The sequence below is a fragment of the Dreissena polymorpha genome, chromosome 11 (assembly GCF_020536995.1).
Source record: "Dreissena polymorpha isolate Duluth1 chromosome 11, UMN_Dpol_1.0, whole genome shotgun sequence".
In the NCBI taxonomy this organism is placed as follows: Eukaryota; Metazoa; Mollusca; class Bivalvia; order Myida; family Dreissenidae; genus Dreissena; species Dreissena polymorpha.
The window spans coordinates 76,963,535-76,983,765 of NC_068365.1; the positions used below are offsets into that span (position 1 = coordinate 76,963,535).

At 33.3% G+C, this 20,231-nt stretch overlaps 1 protein-coding gene across 2 annotated transcripts in view; it reads right to left on the minus strand.

The window, feature by feature from the left end:
* Window positions 1-2,368: 2,368 nt before the first annotated feature.
* The window catches only part of LOC127850432 (corticotropin-releasing factor-binding protein-like), a 32,470-nt gene continuing 14,607 nt past the window's right edge, over window positions 2,369-20,231 (minus strand). The window contains exons 2-8 of one of the 2 annotated variants that reach the window (XM_052383465.1): window positions 12,401-12,470; window positions 11,105-11,262; window positions 9,617-9,830; window positions 8,799-8,974; window positions 4,833-4,941; window positions 3,836-3,982; window positions 2,369-2,846 (exon numbers count right to left, since the gene is read on the minus strand). In XM_052383465.1, coding sequence (XP_052239425.1) covers window positions 3,855-3,982; window positions 4,833-4,941; window positions 8,799-8,974; window positions 9,617-9,830; window positions 11,105-11,262; window positions 12,401-12,470 — 855 coding nt within the window. In that variant the 3' untranslated portion in view covers window positions 2,369-2,846; window positions 3,836-3,854. Of the gene's footprint in view, window positions 2,847-3,835; window positions 3,983-4,832; window positions 4,945-8,798; window positions 8,975-9,616; window positions 9,831-11,104; window positions 11,263-12,400; window positions 12,471-20,231 lie in introns of both variants that reach the window. The other variant, XM_052383464.1, reaches the window with a different exon arrangement.

A 20,231-nucleotide genomic window follows, 5' to 3' on the forward strand; every position in this document is an offset into this window, starting at 1 on the left:
GTTAATATACATATCGTAGTAATAATATACGGAGTACAACTAGATACGAGCAGTGTTTGGATAATTAATATGAACCTTACTTCTCTTTAACATTTAATAAATTGGAGCAAAGCTCGTTTAAAATGTCAAAACAACGCATTCAAAAAATCTGTTTCTTTAACGATTGATATTTATATATTTGAATTAAATTTGTTCAGGAAAATACATGTAATAAATCAATGATAAACATATGTCGTAACGGCACAATACTATAACCCCAACTTCATGGTTGTATGGTTTTAAAGTCGTAGTAAATTAAGCTCACATTCGTAGAAATGGGAAATGGTAAAATCGTTCAAGCTTTTTGATATAAAGAATAATACCTCCATCTGTGTACCTTTAACTTATAGTAAACTATTATTTTAGTACTGCAACTCATTAAGTACTGTATTGATGACGTCAAATGTGACTTCGCAGGAATTATGATTATATTTGCAGCGCAAAACTGATTTTTTACACCACAGTTGACCTTTCAAGGCTGACCTCCATGCTTAGAATCGTTTTTGCAACGCATGGATGCCGCAACTGTTGAATGTGCAAGATTGAACTCATTTTAAGTATTAAATTTAAAGCGGATGACTAATTTGAAGATATTTTTAAGTATCGCATTTGCAACGCATGAATGTATTGATGAACTTATGATGCCACTGTTTGTAACGCAAGACTGACTATTGTTAATGCCAAATAAACACTAAATATCAACGAATATTTCGTAAAATATACTTAACCCATAAAAATCAATGCTTCTTATAGCAATAGCCAAAATTACAAAGCTAGATGTGGTGGTAACACAGTTTTAACGAGATACATTTTGCTCGTGTTTATTTTTTGTGTGGCAATTTATTCCATGTGAATTTTCCGCAACGATATCCGAACATTTATGAGCGTACGCGAGATTGGCTTCGGGCAGCTCATGAGAATTTCGTCGTGCTCCCGACGCTGACCGAGACCAACCATACGTTTGCTCGTAAATGTTCGCATATCGTCGCGGGAAATTCACATGGTATATATTGTATATATTAAAGCTATTATTTAGCAACAGCTTTACGATACGTGTGTACGTAACTTGCTCAACCCATTTAATAAATATACAACATCAATTGAAGCAAGATTGTCCTAGTTGAATATCTGAAGCTTTTGCACAGCAACGCGCGGTATCGGGCTTCGTCAACCGTCCTTTTATGGACCACAGCGATATGATATCAATGTTGTTTTTTCAGAGTGAAACACGTACCCATGTTATTTGCTATATATATTGTTTATACTCATCTGCTCCTGTTAATATCGGCTTATTAAATCCAGCATACACTTCTACATCATACGTGTTAAATTAATTGTAAACGACGGGCCTCATGTTGTTGGTTTCGTTACTTTGCACGGCAAGCTACGTCATATAATCATATCACGTCCGTCATTTTGTCTGCGAAGAAGAGAGGTACGCCTCACCGGACGTTAGACCAAAAATATATTTATTCGTATGGTAGGTAATCTAGAAGAGGTTCAATAAGTTATCTGGACGTGCGCTATATCGAATTTCTTGATGATACATATTTTAGTTAGTTGTGAGAAGTTGTGATTGATCTTATTGTCAGAATAAGGATATAAGCGTAGAGTACTAAAACATTGATTTTGCATATACTGCCCTAAGCGGATAACACAATAGTATGTTGCGTTTGTGTTTGCTGTTTGTTTTTACCATCGGTCTGTAGTCAAAATAAACCTTGCACTAATGATAGGAGTACTTGGGTAATTACTTGTATGTAGTTCATATTATACATACAATAATTCTAACCACATTTTCATATTCTCCGCTGTGTGAAGACCATGAGGTGATTTACCATGCCGAATTATGTTTGCTTACAGTTAGTTTACTCCTCTGAAAAACATAAGATACTTTTGTTTACCTATTCATAATTTTAGGCGACAAGATGAGGATTATTTTTAACAGATGTTAAAATATAAAACTTAGGTTTAATGAAATTCGATGTTACCTACAATTAGAACACAATCTCAATATGGTAATAACTTTATAATAACAGTTGATATGATGACTTAACTTAAAACACAATCTTTTAAATGCGTTCTAATGGTCTGTCGGTCACTCTCTTTGTTCGTGCATCCGTTTGTCCGTCCGCACAACTGCAGAATTGGGGATTATACCCAAAGACAAAACCTTGGCAAGTGTTTAAGTATTCCTCTTAAAACAATACATACGCTTTTTACAGAATATAAATATCATCTGCTTAAGAAAAGGATTTATGTATCTTACAGAAAATATTCTTCGCATAAGAAATGTGCAAAGTTCTCTTTTAGTAACAAAAACATCACAAAACTTGCGCTTGTTTAATTTCCAATTCAAAATCATTTTCCATACAATAGATTTTTACATTATAACTTGTTATACGTATATTAATCAAGAAAACGACCTATAAGGTGTTGTAAATAACGCACTTGCGTCACATAAATATGTAACCATTAAGGATATAAACCCATACAAATTGATAATTTCAATCAAAGTTCTATAACGTGTTTTCACTGAAACAAATAAACTATTAATTCTAGATTTCCACATATAACGCCATATATACCACATAACATGATATATATATATCCACTGGTCCCCCATAAGCACGATATTAAATGAAAGTGTGTAATTTATCAAACCATAAAATATGAAAACCTTTTCAAACTGGAAGTAATAATAGCTTATAAGAAACGATACGTCGACAATCAAAATGGCTGCCGTAAAGTGGTTGCCATATAGCTTCGCTCAACGTGTCTTAGGTTATATGTTTTCTTCGAAAAGTCTGAAAATAAATTATACAAACGTATTGGATTCATTATAATATTACTCAATGTACATTTTAGAGGCAACCAAGAGTTCTGTCTTTGCGTTATTTATAATATGTATATTGACTACATACATGTACAACCCAAAATAGGAAAATAGTATGTTAGAGACACAAACAAGAAACATGATATATATATAACTTGGTTTTCCATGGATAAGTAACAATTATTAAAGATAAAACGGCTAAGCATATGGGATATACAATGTACACCCTTAGTACTTTAGTACCATACTCGAGCTTTGCTCTCGTATTGTATGAAATTACTGAGGGTGTATATCTCATAAACCATCAGTTACTAACAGTGTAACTAATAATAAACCATGGGTAAACTTGCATTTCAACGATCATGTGGGCTTCAGACATGGCACAATATGACCTTATTCCACCAATTTCTGGTGCGTTCCATGGTGATGTTTCTACTTATTGAGCTAAAACGTGTTATTTACTTGGCATATACAATCCTTCAATAATCTCATCCAGTGGCACATGAATTACAGTAACATGTCTATTCAACGGAGTCAATATTCAGAAGGCAATTTATTGTAATTTGCTAACGAAATATCCATTATAGAATTGCTCGTTTAATCTTTATTACCGACTACTTGTCCTATACTCTGAAAGTGGTTTTACAAACCAAATGTTCGACACATGCTCAGATCATTAATTTTTGTTAAAACCGAAAGTGAAAGTACAGTCTTAAAATAGTCATAATCTTAATTTCATTAATGAGATTTTCACAGTTGTTACCAACAATAATTAGATAATTCAATTTAATTCGATTTTCTTTGGTTATAATGCGGATTCATACAAAATCGTAACTCCTCCTCAGCGGACTTCTTCAAGTTTGATTCATTATGCTACGAAATGAAGATGTGTTAGGCGTCGCACTATAGAAGTGTTACTGCAGGGACGTTACCAAATATTTAGAGTACGACTACGCATACCATGGTGTGCGCATGCGCTCTAGCATGTTCCGGGCTGCGACTCAGCTGGAGGGGCATACATGAAGGTGACGGTGTTGTGGAATTCCCCACTGGACACCATACGAACAACGCTGTGTTGGCAGCTAAGGACAAAGCTTGCCTCTTTTTCTGTTGAAAGAATGAAGAAGACATTTGGTTATTTGTCAATATCGAGCATGTTTACCTGCGTAAAGACCTAAGGCTACATTTATTCGGGGGAGATTATTTGTGTTCAATGCGATGGGCCCACATGTATTCATTGTCCGTGTTGTTTTGTGTGTCTTTATGTCTTCTGTGTTACATGTGCCATTAATGTGTAAAGCTCTGGGCTAAGTGCAGTGTCATTTTTACAGGCTAAATTAAACAGCTGATTGAAAATGTGGATGAATATGTGATTTAAGTTATAAAATACAATCATTAAAATCGGTTGTAAATGTGTTCTTGTTCAGTACAAGCATATATGTATAAAACAAGTATTGAATTTATTTAAACGTCTAATTTAAACAAATATGTACGTTTTGATCTGCAACTGTAAAATCTGAAAATGAATATGTTGTCGTCAGCTGGCATTCCTTTATACCAGAAATTTTACACGACTCTATTGGCAGTAACTATTTTCCGCTGCATATTATTATTGCAAGAAATCTAGGTCAAAGCCCATATTAGACAGCAAACAAGTGAAGATGCGTAAATTATATCTTGTATTAAAATGTATTGCATTCGGGTTTGACACAATACAAATATTTCCAATAGAAATTGTATTTATGTTTCCCATAATATTCGCATTAAAGTCTTTTTTTCCAACACAAGACAGCAGCAAATAGTTAATTGGAAAATATCAAAAGACGTCACGTAATTTAACCTAATTACACCACTTCCATGCGCGTTTTTGCTGTTGTAACAATCTGGAAATACAGTTGAGTTAATACCTGGGGTGTTATTAAGTCAATAAAGGCGTTGTTATGGATCATATACTTGCCATTTTTTGAGTCCATTCCACAGAGAATTCCCTTGGTCCTCATAATGGTTGTGTCGAGCCCGTTGCCGTTCAACAGCTGCACATAGTCGCCGCCTCCGTACTTCAGGCACTGCTGTGGAAGTGAGTTTTGAGATACGTGTGTGGTTATATAAGGTTATTAAATGCGATACATTTTCAAGATCTCTATGAAATAGTATTATTTTGTAATTTGAAAATTAGATAAAACGAATCCAAATAAGCAAAAAGTTATCGTAAATTCAACCTTGAATAACAATCAGTTTAGTGTCCGTATCAAGAATAAGGGTTTCGTCTAAAAAAAAAAAAGGTCTTTCAAGCACACCACGTTTTAACTACTTCTTTGGGTGTCAGATTAACTATCATTGGGCAGATTGATCGTGGATGCAAGCGATAAAATCCGTACGGTATCGCACAAACTCCTAAATATACACGATATGAGACCGTTTTGCAAGAAATTAATAAGGACTTAACTGTATCTACTGGTATATACAGTAGGAATTTTATATATTATTCACGCACAGTTCAATCTGTTAAGACAACTTCTAAGACAACTTTCAACTTCTAAAAAATTGTACCAAAACATAAACTATTTCGTATTTTTTACAATTGAAAAATAAAGTTCAAGTTTGATATCATCTTGACATCTATTTAACTCTCTTGATACAACAAACCGTTTTGCTCTCTGTATTGAATTTACATGCGTTGACAACTTTATTAAATTGAAAACAGACGTTTACTGTTGTATCAAGTAGGTACACAAGTGCGTTTTGAACAGGATTTTTTTTATATATTCTAAGAACCACAGCTAACGAAGAAGAAAAACACACCAATATAAAAACCTTTGCTTAATGATACATTTCATAATAATTTATTTTAATTGCGTAACCAGTGTTGATACACAGACCAAACAAATCATACAATACACAGACCAAACAAATCATACAACTATTATCAAAACATGTTTATATAAATGGCCCTTATTTGTTCTTTGTTTCTGATATGACGTCTAGACGTCAGAAGTTACGCAAATTTACGCCCCAAAACACCTCGTACAATACAGGCGTAATAGATCAGGAACATAGAGTTGTTCTCATCGACCTAACAGACGTGATAATATTCTAAAGGGGCGGCTTTTTTATATCAAAATCACGTATTTGGAAACTTATCACGTTAATTATAGTTAGTAAATATTAACTTTTTTAAACTTACTGATATATTTTTTCACACGTCAAATACTTAACAATGCGTCGTAAACGGTCGTCAATATAACGTATGCAGCTTATGAAAGTTAGAAGTACACTTTTTAATAAAATTGGTGAATGAACCGCATTATATAGTTAATAAAAAAATACAGTGTTAACAAATACCTTTACTTGGAGGATATTGTTTTTATAATATGATATTAGAAAGTTGTCATTTTTAATAACAAAACTCGAACAAACGCTGTTTTTTGTTGTACTTGCGAAAGTGTTTTTAGAAAGGTACAAACTCTGGTTCGCAATGTGTGTGTAGTGCAAAGTCGCTTAATCGCTATGCATTAGCATTTTAGTAAACATAATTAAAGCGACATGATAATGACGATTATTTGTACACAGTTTTTCATCGTGTGTAAACTATACAATTATGTTTATGGTGCGTTTACTTAAAATCATCGCTGTGTTGCTTGCTAAATATTTTCGCATTTTCAGATTAATCTTAATCTGCAATATATGTCAATTGTGTACATTATAACTTTTCCCATTTAAGTGATTTATGAAACAACGGTTGAATATAATAGATCATTTCGAGCTTATATGAGGACGAATTGTTTGCGTACTTTAGGGCCAAAACAAATCTCACTTTTTATGTCTTTATTCGAGGACGTTCTTTATTTCCGGCATGCCTATGGAAAAAATTGTTTTGAATTACATATACGCTTACATTGTGTATGAGATATAAAATGTATTCACGAATATGCAAATGATTCCTTGAGTGTTATAAACACAATTAATGAATCCACAAGCTGTCTTGTAAATACTTTATAAATGTGAATATACTTTCAAAATACAATTTAATTATGTCGATACATTCAAATTGATAAGGACACAGCATTTATCATACACATCTGGAATAAGAAAGTGCACGCGTTTTAAAGGCGTCCTATTTGAGAATATACGATCTATTTTTTATGAGGAATAACGTTAATAAATTTAAACACTTGAATTTTTCAGAGGACATGTTTCAGAATACAATCGACATTTTATTTAATACATTAGCAAATGCTTTCCTTTTATACAGTCGAAAACTCTTGTATCTACCTGAGTAAAGAACATGTCAACTATTGGGAACCCTCACTTTTTGTGCAGATGTGTTCATACGACATACATTAGTTTAAGTACTCTAACAAATAAGAGTACATGTAAACGTGCCTATATCACCGTCAACTTGGTTGTAATGAATTTCGTTAAAGAAAACGCCACATAATTTACGGTCTTATGAAATGTATTCTTAATTTATTTTATTTAAGATTTCTTGTTTATATTAATGCGTTTGTTAAGAAAATTAAAATATTGACATTAAAATCGTGTTTGCTCACGTTAATTTAGAATAATTACTTTTTAAAACGTACCTTAACTCGTCAATTAATAAGCCATCAGGAATTATTAGTGCACGTGTTAAATGATGAACGAATACATTGCCCCTTATTTAATGAACATGTCAACTGCCAATGAACCTGATATCCCCTCGATTTTCGTGTTCCATTCTAGATAAATCGTTGATGAATTAGATCTCTTTAGTGCTAATCGTGTTGCCTTTTTGCATGCAATTTGTACCAGCAATATGACACTGTTTGTTTAATGACGACTTTGGTTTCTTATTGCTACTTGATTACATGCAAAAGTTACTAGCACTGAAATGAGCCTGACCAGCTCGAACAAATAACCCGCTTTAATATTAGACGCTGCAGGTTTTAGGTATTGGTTTCAATAGAAGAGAAAATATCATGTTTGACTAGCACGATGTCTTCACTCTCATGACGCAAGTACGTACAAAGTATATTTGGATCCGATGATTACAATTTTAAACGCCTGTTTGCACGCAATATCAGTCCACTTACATAATTATTGTCATTTTGTTCGAGAAATCCAATGGTATAAGTGTGTGCGCACATGCAATATAAGAGAAGGGCAATTAGAGACAATCGCTGAGTTTCCATTCTTTGAAAAATCCTGACTTGTTACAATAAACTTCGCAAACTTTCGAGTCAAATGTCAGCACATGAAACAATTTGTCTCGACTATTCTTATTTACAGCATACAATGAACGTGTAAATATTTTTTTACAGTTATAACGGTGACAATAAATACGGTGACAATGTGTAATATAACTTATATAATAGAAAAAGAAAAGAAAAATAATGTGGCGCTCCTATCGATCCGTTGTAGACTATTTCTACTGTTGATGACGCCGTTATTTCTATGTGGTAAGAGCGTTTACAAATCCGCACTCTATATTAACAGTTTTTTACACAGATTTCTGTTTATATATACAATAAAAAAAAACGAATAATTACAAAAACCATAAATATTAAAACAACGTAAAAATATTACATACAAAAAGAAAGGGTATTAAAATGTTTACATTCAAGGGAGAACACTTTTCAAAATTATCATTTTACCAATCATCGAACAGGTACGTTTGAAATAAACGACTCCCTTACGGAAATACGAATAACAAGAGATCCTGAAATTGACTTTAAAGTAAAGCTAACTTATGAAAACTGTTTTTTGTATGGATAGAAAAAATACTGTTTTAAATGTATCTTTTATAGTGTATGAGTGTCACTGTTGCGAGAAAACGAAATCGCGTGTTTATCTATTGTATCACTTACCAAACTATGCAATTCGTGCATTTTATGCATGACGTTTCAACGACTTAATTCACATTGGCCATCACAGAGTTACCGACCTTGTCCGAAAGACCCACTTCCGCCTCGTAGACGCTGGACTCTGACGTCACACCAACGTCAACGTTCACCAGTTGGATCTCCTCTGGATAGATGATGGAGACGGAGCAGTTACGCCGGAGACCGTAATTCTTCATCGTCAGTGTGCCGAATTCGAGCATCGCAACGGCGTTGCAAGCTTGGTGAATATATAAGGAAAATACAAACTTAGGAATACAATCACGAGGTCGTTTTGACACACGGAGCTTTATTTTCTCAGAATAAATACCTTTAGGAATTAAAAGCGACTTGTAATAACAAATTTAAGTTACAACTTATAAATTTAACTAGAATATTAAATCTTATTTCATTACTTTAAATGAAAGACATTTAAAATGCTTAAATGAGTCAGCAATATAACAGTTAATTTTACCAAAATATGACCTTTACATTAATAATAAATAAAACATTAAACGAAACACACAAGAACATCAATAAAGCGAATTTGATGATGCGTCAAATTTTACTAGCCCATAATTGAACACTTACAAAAAAGAGTAAACAAAAGGTTTAGCTCACACAAATGTTCATCAATATAATAAACAATACGAGTGAGTTTTAATTCAAGTTAATGCGATTTATATAGTTAGTGTTATGATATGCACTAGAGCAAAAATCAATCGGACGGTCCGATCGATTTTTTCTCACTAAAATATCACACTAAACCGAAATTGTGGCGCTTTCGCCTATCAGAACGATGGTGTTTGGAAGGTCTGCTACTAGAAATAGCATGCGAACGACCAAGCATCAACACAAGTAGACTTAAACGATGAATACATACGTTGGGGATTTGGCAAGAAGTTGACCTTGATTTTGAACCCTTCACCGACTTCCTTTACCAGAAAATGTAGCATAGCAACGTTCTGCGATGACGTAAACATCTTCATGGGCACAGCGCCACCGTTACAGAACATGTGGTACCTTTCATTAAAACCCAGCGGGTGGTCGAATTCGCTTGGGAACAGCTCGTGTTGTAGCTCCCAACCATCGAAGAACTAACAAAAAAAAGTGTGTTACTTACGGTTTTTTCTTTGTTTCTTTTTTGTTTCCATTTACAGTTATAGAACTAAATACAATCGCTGTCATTTAACAAACTCATACGTTTGCTGGGCCGTTTAATCGATACACACTGTTTACCAGTACCAGACATATGTACTTTTGCCATTTACAAATAACTTACCTATGGATTACTTTAAATAAATCTGCTTTGTTACAAATAAATTTATGTAACTTTCTCCCATCAATGCATCCCCTGTCGATACGAATATACTCGTAAAAATCAATCACACTGTGTAATAACTAGGTGCGAATACTGAATCAACTGGATTGGAACTACTTTCATTAAAAAGCATCCAAATGGGCAATTTATGCAGTAACTTTATTGTCAAAGTTAGGCGGCCTTCCATCGTATACTAACAAATGAATAACATGATAATTTTATATACCAAGTACACCTGATTTTAAATACATCTATACCAATACATGCGAAAGACGTCGGACCTCGGACAATTCTGATAAAAAATTTGAGGTCCGGTATAATTCCCGAATCTGTCGGTTCTCGTGTCCGACAAAAACATAAAATAATATGTAAAACTTTGTTTTGGTTACAAATGCAAACAAAAATAGTAATATGTACAAAAATACGGACAGATGTGAGTGTTTTTTTTACTTCGACACACTGTTTTACTTAATGTTAAATAGATTTCATCAACCAGTCAAACATGCTATCTTTGCTGGTGACGTAACAAACTCAAAGTGCGATTCTTACAATAAATAAATATGGCGTCATGTTTCATGACGTAGGCGACACTTGTTTTTAAATGGTTGAATTGAATTTAACTGGTTTCAATCCGTGTGATTATCGTAAATCGAAAGCGAGGAATTACACGCCCGTTGCCTATTCAAGGTTAAAATTTAATGCTTAAGTTAGCAGTACAATCAACTGTTTCAACTATCGAGAATATGTTTAACAAATTTAAAAAAAGCTTGCTTCACACAATTTTACCATAAGTTGTGATTTTATTCCTTTTGAATTGTGAATTATTCTTAACGCCATAGTTATAAAATTAAACTCTATAAAAAGTAGTTCCTATTATTTGGTTAAGGTAAAACAAGTAAATTCTGGTGAGGCGCTTTTACATTTTAAATGTAATCGGACCTCAGATCCGTACAACCAGTCCTTTTTCATCAATCAGGTACAGTCCACAAACCGCAAATACAGCGTAATGTGTAATTAAAGGGATGTATTTAATTATTTAATCACACTTACTGCAACGGCTCCTCCCGTATGACAGTTGACATTAAGGTCTTCAAATGTTACTTGTACGATCTGGTCCGGTTGGCCAATCAGGTACAATCCACAAACTGCACTGGTTCCATCGGACACGTATTGGTACTCGCCGGGAAAACTCTCCATATGCGTACAGCCTGTTGAAAAAAAAATTTAATGAATGTGTGTAAATTTGTTTTTTGTTTTTTTTTTCAATACAACAAGCCTTTGAAATATTTTCGGGCGTATGAAACCCTTATGCTATCATTTGCATTGACCTTCCTTAGACATATATGACCTCATAGTGGTGTTAGGCTGCATCTCCTGCTGATGCAACTTGAGTTTCTTTCTTTAAATATGTTGCATATTTTGGTAATTTTGTAATACTTATATGGTAATATCTGTGTTCAAATGTTCTTTGTACAAATACATAAGCATATTTGTGAGTAAGGTTTAATTGGACCACATGTCAACTTGCATGTTCATGTTTAACAATATTTACTTAAGAACTATACTTACGGACCAATTGACTACGTTACAAGACAATAACATTACACTTAATGTCCTGATATTGATTAATTTTTGTTTTAATAGACGAATTGAACTCATACATATGAAGTCAAACCAATGTGAATGAACGCCCTGTTCTGTAAATCGTCATGGAAACTTTTAAAATGTGTTTGCAATATTTTTTAACGTTTTTAACGTTCGGTTTTTGAAGTAATTCCTTTCAACGCTCTTAACATTTAATCTCTGATAGTGAAAAAACAGAATTGCCATTATTTAAAACTCCAACTTCTCCAAGTAATTTTTTTATATCACCAATCGAACCCAGAACCTTATGATTACGACGCGAAGCAGGAGAAACAGGTTGCTATTACAGGGCAGTGTAAGTGATGTGTTTAATCGGGCACAGTAGCCCATTCGCTCAAAACCTGAAGGCCTGTACAACTTAACAACAAGTTTCAAAAATGATATTTTGTTAATAATTATCTATGAGTCCTCAATAGTTGGTTAAACACAAGCTCTAACCTATGTTTTGTTTCAGTATAGGTTTCAAGGCTCCCCCCGAAATTAAAACATTGACAACAAGCACGGAACGTGCTCATGCAACTATCATGCTTGTTTCTTGAATTTTCTTTCTCGGGAATTAGGACCAATAATATAAGAAATAAAATGAAAATGACCCTTCATTAATTTCACTTATTATTCTAATTGTGGCACCTTATGTGAGATTTTTATTTCTTCGGGGTAAATACGATGTGTGCAAAAAATATGATCTTATAACGTACTTACCTATCTGTCCGCCGGAGCTTCGAGCCGTTCGTTTGGACAATCGGATATCCGGTTCATTGGAGCTGGTGATCTGAAAATGAAAATAGTAATACAATTCAAGATAAACGAAATACTGAAAAGGCTTTTGGCACGTTAAGCAAATTACCAATCGTCCATGACAAAGAAAATACTCAATAATAATGACGCGCAAATGTATGTTTGACGGTTCATGATAAAAGGCTTATAAGCTTTATTTTTAAAGCTTCACTATATATGCGAATAACTAAGTTTCGACTTGATAATATATAAACTATAGAGGAATCAATCTCTCGCGTATTGACAGAAATCGCGCATAAAAAGTAAAAATAACGTCATTTAATTGCAGTTTTTATTACGATCGCGATCGTATCCATCAGAATCAATGTCGAAAACTTCCATATTTGGGCAGTTGAGACTTTTACATTTAGCATGCTTGTGACTATAATCGCTTCGATTACACAATAATCATTTGCCCTTACGTATATAAACATTCCATAACCTCCAAGACAATTTTGTTTATGATTCAATCTTTTATTCAAACGTAATATTAAAAAAAAAACTTTGTGTAATGATAACAGGGCCAGTACAAATTCAAATATATCTTTTAAATAATAAATTTTTGTTAGTCATCCTAAACGTTATCGCAGATCGATCTAGGTTTTTCTTTCTTATAAACAAATGCAAATATGATATCTTGTGTAAGCTAGATGCCATATTCTATCTTCATAAATGTCTAACAATCTGACACGGTAAATAATAACACGACGTATTGGGCACTGTTTCGGTGGATTCATTTCCATATTGTCACAGAACTGTTGCGAACAATCGTCTTGAAACCGAATACTATTTCATATGCAGATTGTCTATTTCGTTCATAAAAAATATCCATACACTAATTGTTTGTGTATGTGTGTAGATGTTATTGTGTTATTTAAAGATTTTGAGATATATGTAACCACATATTAGTACGTGATGTAAAATGCTAAGGGATAACAGGCCATCTAGTCCTGAGTAGTATATGAAAGTATGATACTTTTTAACGGTTGATTGACAAACACAATATCGACTTTCATTGTGTTTCGCTGATTTATGTTTATTTAAATGAAATCGTAAAAAAAGTTGTATCTCAGTTATACTCTATTTAAATACTTATAATCTTATTGGAAAATAATGTATTGGTTCTTTTGTTACACTTGTAGTAGGGTATATGCTCATGAAATAGACGATGGACTTTCGCTTTATAGTTTATACATTTTTGGAATGCAAAACAAATTCATGTAATTTGGACATTTTTTTTCCAATTCAATACTGAAATCGTTTTCGTGCCCTATATTCAACTCTAATTTAAAATGCAGACTGTTGTCAAATGCAACAATGTGTTGTCGTATTCCAACTAATGTCCCTATCTACAAATAGCCTAAAGCTATAGAACGATTAGTTAAACCGTTTTTCAAAGCAGTTGCACATCTGGTTTCCTGTATCCGTCAGGTTCTTAAACTTAAAACCGTCTTCTGAAGAATATTGTGTCATGGGTCAATGCTTTTGTGTAAAATAAATAATATGTCGCAATCAAACAAATACATGTATTCACAATGGTGTGACAGTGTGACAAAATTACTTTTCTTAAGTTATAAAATCATATGCATCTTCGTGAATACATGTACAGTTTACATGTCTTTTTTACATGTACATGTTCCTTGTAAGTAATAAATGGCGAAGTGATGTAAAATGGTTTCTCTTTGATTTGTAAATGTATTTTACATTTGATTGATCGAACAGCAATTGTGAAATTAAGTGTTGGTGTGCGTATATAATTATAATAACAGCAACACTATTTATAAATGCAAAAGCTTGTTTTCTGATGCAATTGAAACTACAAAACCCTTGAACGACTTTCCAAATTAAAAATCAAAGTTTTAAAAAGTAAAATACAGTTATATGAAATGTCAGTTAATTGCAATTAGAACCATGTAATATTTACAAACGAAAGGCGACTTTGAAAGAGTGGAAGACGTTATCATTCTTAGCATTTACATCGAATGGCTAAATGCCTTTTTCCGTTTTAATACTCCAAATATCGATAGGCATATGTAATGTAATCATGCATTGAACGTTATATTTACATATCAATACGTTATTTGATCGTTTGCAGCGAGTAAGAATGGTTTATGCTAAGAAGCAGTCAATCATTAAGATGACATCACTAGTCCCTTGAACTAAAAACCACTTTAATGTTCGATATTCAGGCGCTTTGTCATTAACATTACGTCAGTGGATACCTTCGTTGTTTAGAACTGAATATGAGAAAATGCAACTTGTATGAACAGTCCAGAAAAACTGCCATTCTGATAACAGAAAGACATGCTATTCATTTATGAGTAAGACAAGACACGCTATTGCTTGAAAAAAACATGTGAAATTTTTTATATCAGGTTGCAAATAGCATGATAATTTGCTGTCAGGACAAAAACTAAGTGTGATGTAAACACTTAGAACGTCATTGTGAAATAATTTAATCAAAACAAGTAACTGATACTAGACATTATCTACCACGTTACACACATTTTACACATGTTCTACAAGAAGATTGTTCGTTTTCTTGATTAACGCAAAGGTCAACACCACAAAAGTGCTATGTGTAATATTTATATTCTAAATCCTTTTTCTCCAGTTACGATCTCTTGCGTCTGAAGTCAGATTTTTTGTACAGTTCCGATAATGGTCTTATCCGCTAGGAATATTGTATATAAAAACAAAATATGTATGTATTGATAAATGTGTCTCTGCGGTAGTCATATTTTGTTTTGTGTTACCTCGCAAATAAAAAACAAATAAAAAATTTAATGTAGTTCAAATAGAAGCATATTATAAATTTAAGTGCTCTTATTCGACGCTTTATTAATCAACGTTAAGTTTACTCCTTAACCAGACCCGCACGTTACGTTAAAGCATAATTTAACTAAAACGGTTTTGTTTTTCGTTTTTTATTGTGATTTCGTTGAATTCAATTTTCAGAATCGGAATTCGATGTCATAGTGATTAAACCAGTGTTTAAATGTATTTTTCGAAAAATGTAGTTCAGTACTTCGAAACAAATTGAGCCTTGTTCTGAGAAAACTGAGCTTAATACATGTGCGTAAAGTGTCATCCCAGATTAGCCTGTGCAGTCCGCACAGGCTAATCAGGAACGACACTTTCCGCCCAAACTTGATTTTCGGTAAGGGGGACTTCCTTGAAACTACAAATACTATAAAAGCGGAAAGTGTCGTTCCTGCATTAAGCCCGGTTTTCTCAGAACGCGGCTTAATTGTAAACAAAATATGCAAGGCAATATTCCCTTGTGACAATTAGTATTCACGAATACGGAAACGCTCGCCTGTGTTTAAGTTTAAAGAGATGCTTAATAGCTAAAAAAGAAACGCTTACCGTAATGAAATAGTTAAAGAATAAAGTGCGATGCTTTTAAGAGTCCATTTAAAAAGCAATTATCACCGTCATTCATGAGAGTGGCACTTATAGGGGAAATATTTTATTTGATTTCAAAAACAGATTGTAATTGAAGGTCGTTTAAACTATAATGCAAAGGAAAATGCATATGTGTCGTGTTCTGAGAAAACTGGGCTTAATACATGTGCGTAAACTGTCGACCCACATTAGCCTGTGCAGTCCGCACAGGCTAATCAGGGACGACACTTTCCGCTTTTATGACATTTTTCGTTTAAATGAAGTCTCATTTTAGCAAAAATCCAATTTAGGCGTTAAGTGTCGTCCCTGATTAGCCTGTGCGGACTGCACAGGCTAATCTGGGACGACACTACGCACAGGCATTAAGCCCAGTTTTGTCAGAACGCGGCTCATATTATGTTGAGTACACGTTATTGAAACCATACACATCTTATACACTCGATAGGTCGTCAATTTGTCTTTTGCAGACTGAAGTAGTTCTATGTACTTTGCTGAAAAATCTTAACTCTGATAACATAATTGCATGCTAGTCGTTTTATGTACACAATCAGCTTAAAATCTAAGCACTCTGCAGGACGGTAAGGCCTCACCTAAAAAACAACAAAAAAAAACAACTAAATATATGACCTTGATACGTTTAAATGTTCATGACTATATGTCATAAAAACGAATGAAGATGTAGATGTAAGCTTACTAGGCCCTAAGATCATTTAACAGTTTAAATACATATTCACATTACGGAAGGATACATCGATATTTGATGTCGCAAATTCAAGAATCTTGAAAACTGTTGTTCATTTTCATTTATTTCAAAATTGCCTCCATTCACAGATGAATTTCACATTAATAAAATTATTTATGCGTTTTCCGTTCATTTGTCCGTTTACTTTTTTTGTAACACTTTCTCGTACTTTTCTTTAACCCATTTATGCCTAGCGTCCTGAAAAAAGGACATTGCAAACAGCGTAGACCCAGATGAGACGCCGCATTATGCGGCGTCTCATCTGGGTCTGCGCTGTTTGCTTAAATGAATTTCTTTATGAAATATTCTAAATATAGAAATAAATATACTTGAAACACCTAATTTTGGAAATAAATTGATCCAATTTAGAAGGATGGGAGAGTCCATTGGGCATAAATGGGTTAGAAAAGTTTCACACGAAGTTTGTTGAATACCTTGTTACAGAAGTGATAAATATGTAAATGCATTGCACCAAATACCGATGTATCTATTAGGAATCTGAATTAGACTGTCAACATCAAACGTAACTAAATATTATGTTTTTCTCATTCAAAAATGTCCGTGTGGTTCGTAAGTGAACACTGGTGTTCATGTACATTATGATGTCAATCAAATTAGTTACTCGTCTAGGCAGTGATCATTTTTTTAAAGACAGCGCAGTTTCCCATCTTTCTTTCATCTTAAATCGTTTTACCTTAAATACAAATATAGTTGCAAATGTGACAAATAATTAAATTATATAGCACATGATATAAAGAAATGTTATACATACCTTTTGCTGTCTATTTAATAAATTCATTGTCACTTGGAATATTGGGACACAGGCATATTTTGCCGAGTCGGGTTAATGTAAGTAAGTGACAATCAATAAACAAAACAGGCCATTCATAAATATAGAATTCAAGAAACATTATTCTGAAAGCATTTATTATTTAACACTCAGAGTTCTTTCATTTAAAGGGGACTTTTCGCGTTTTGGTAAATTGACAAAATTAAAAGAATTTGTTTCAGATTCGCTTATTTTCGTAATACTAATAGTTATGATATTGTTGTGAGGAAACAGTCATATTGAACATTTACCATGCTAAAAAATATCCATTATATGCACCTTTTGACGATTTAAAAACCTGAAAATTATAAAGCGTTGCAACGCGAAACGATTGAATAATTTGTAGAGTTCTGTTGTTGTCGTTATATTTTGTGATACTACGAGGATTGCTTCTATAAAGTATAAAATAGATACTAACTGTATCAGGACGGATGGCTGAGTGATCTAAGCGATGGTTTTTTACTCCAGTGGTCAGTTGTTCGAGCACAGTTGAGGGTTACTTTTTTTCTTTCTTTAATTTTAATCTTGTCTTTTTACTGGAGCTTTTTAGACCTAATGTTTAAATTTATCAATATAAAGCATTTAATGACAAACTTCAATACATGCCAAAATCTGTCAAAAGGCCCCTTTAATGTTAGTCATATGACCGTTTGCCTATATAATACAAGACAGCGCATACGACACAACATTAAACAACGATTCAACATTTGGTCACCTTATTGGAAGGGTTGATGCAATATTGCGGCGTTTGAACCGGTAAAAGACATGTAAATTTTACACGCAGCCCTTAATACATCCCAATAATCTCACGTTCTAAGACAAATTACGATTTGACAGCAATTTTGTCCACAACAAAAGAGTGTCCGAACACATGCATTGTACGCCTAAACAACATTTTCGTGAGCAATCAGCTATTGCGCAAATTCATTTTCTTCCAATGAAATGCATTACGTGTGATCGCGTGCGTGAATAAAAAAGACTACATCTGAACATTGTTTATTCAATGTTTAGTTATGTATGCATGGCAGTTAAAGGGGCATTTTCACGTTTTAGAAAATTGACCAAAATTAAAAATGAATGTTTTAGGTTCACACATTTTCGTTGTAGTTATTATATTTGTGAGGAAACAGTTATACTGAACATTTACCATGCTCTAAAATATCCATTAAATGCATCCTTTGACGATTTAAAAACCTGACAACTATAAAGCGTTGAACGCGACACGATTGAATAATTCGGAGAGTTCTGTTGTTGTCATTATATTTTGCGATACTACGAGGATTGCTTATATTAAGTATACAATACATCACTCACTGTATGAGCACGGATGGCCGAGTGGTCTAAGCGATTGACTTTTACTCCAGGGGTCAGTGGGTCGAGCTCAGTTGATGTTACTTTTTTCCTTTCTTTAATTTTAGTATTGTTTTATTTTACTTGATCTTTTTAGATACACTGTGTACATTCATCAATATAAAGCATTTAATGACAAACTTCAATACATGTCGAAATCTGCAAAAAGGCCCCTTTAAGCGCATCTCGATTGTGCGCGCGGGCAACTAAGAATGACAGTATTTGAACAGTTTGGTCGTGTTTTCAATTATTAGTTTATTTATGCATGTCAGAATGCATTTGTTTGAAGTAACTGTTTAATGTAAATAGCACAACATGCATTGCATCTTGAAATACAAGCTAAGGAGGTCGCAATCGGAACACACGTGTTAGTTTCAAATTATTTAATATCATATGGTAATGTTTTATTTAATTAAACAGTTTAGTTTGTAGCCGGAATTGTCATGGACGGGAGTTATTACTATTTTTTAACTTTAAGACATTACAGTTAAGCCTCGTATTATTGCCGAAAGCGCAACTTTTAGATATATAATCTAAACTTAAAGCTATTGAAAAGTGTGTGTAAGTGAGCCATATACAAACAGTGAACATACGATTCAACGCACCACTGACGTCTAACCATTCTGAATAGCCCTGTTGTCATGCGTTAGATTCTGCTTTCAATGGGTTCGAATCCCGGCGATGGCATTGTCTGGTAATTTATAAAGCATCGTACTCTTTCAAGAAGTGAAGCAAGTGATGTGCTAACTCAAAGAGCTGTCTAAATTCGTCTTGTGGATATTAAACATGTACTTACTTTTCACTTCGGATTTTATTTCTGCCTGTATTTTCTTGGTATTTTAGTCACCCACCGATAGCAATAACCTCATGATAAGAATTTAATGATAATCACGTCGCAACTCGAAAAACCTGAGAGTTACATAATTAAAGTTCAGACCTTCATTTTCGAGTAATTTATTTTCGTGTTGTACTTTTGTTCCTTGGCATAAATACGACGACACTGACGTGGTTGTTGTGAGTTTTGATACAAGGCCGTGTCAAATAAAGAAGCGTTAAAAACGTTGCTTAATTATCATGGTATCTTATAATGATAAACAAGACATTTAATACTAGCATCACATTTCAATTTCCATTTTATTTATCGTGCCCATGTTTTATTGCATTTATATATAAAGCAATATACAATAACTATAATAGAAGTTTATCTGAGAACAAATATGAAAATTTTATAAAATGCTACATTTTCAGCGGAATTTTATATGGTCGCAAACAGATAAGTTTTTTTCTTATTATTTTATGTCATTTTTTTTATTTATTATATTATCCGCACATTCTTTGAAAAATTTCATATAAATTGACATTTCATTTCTTAAATGACAGGATAATATTACTATAAACAAAACTCAACAAGACTGTTAGTAAGTATT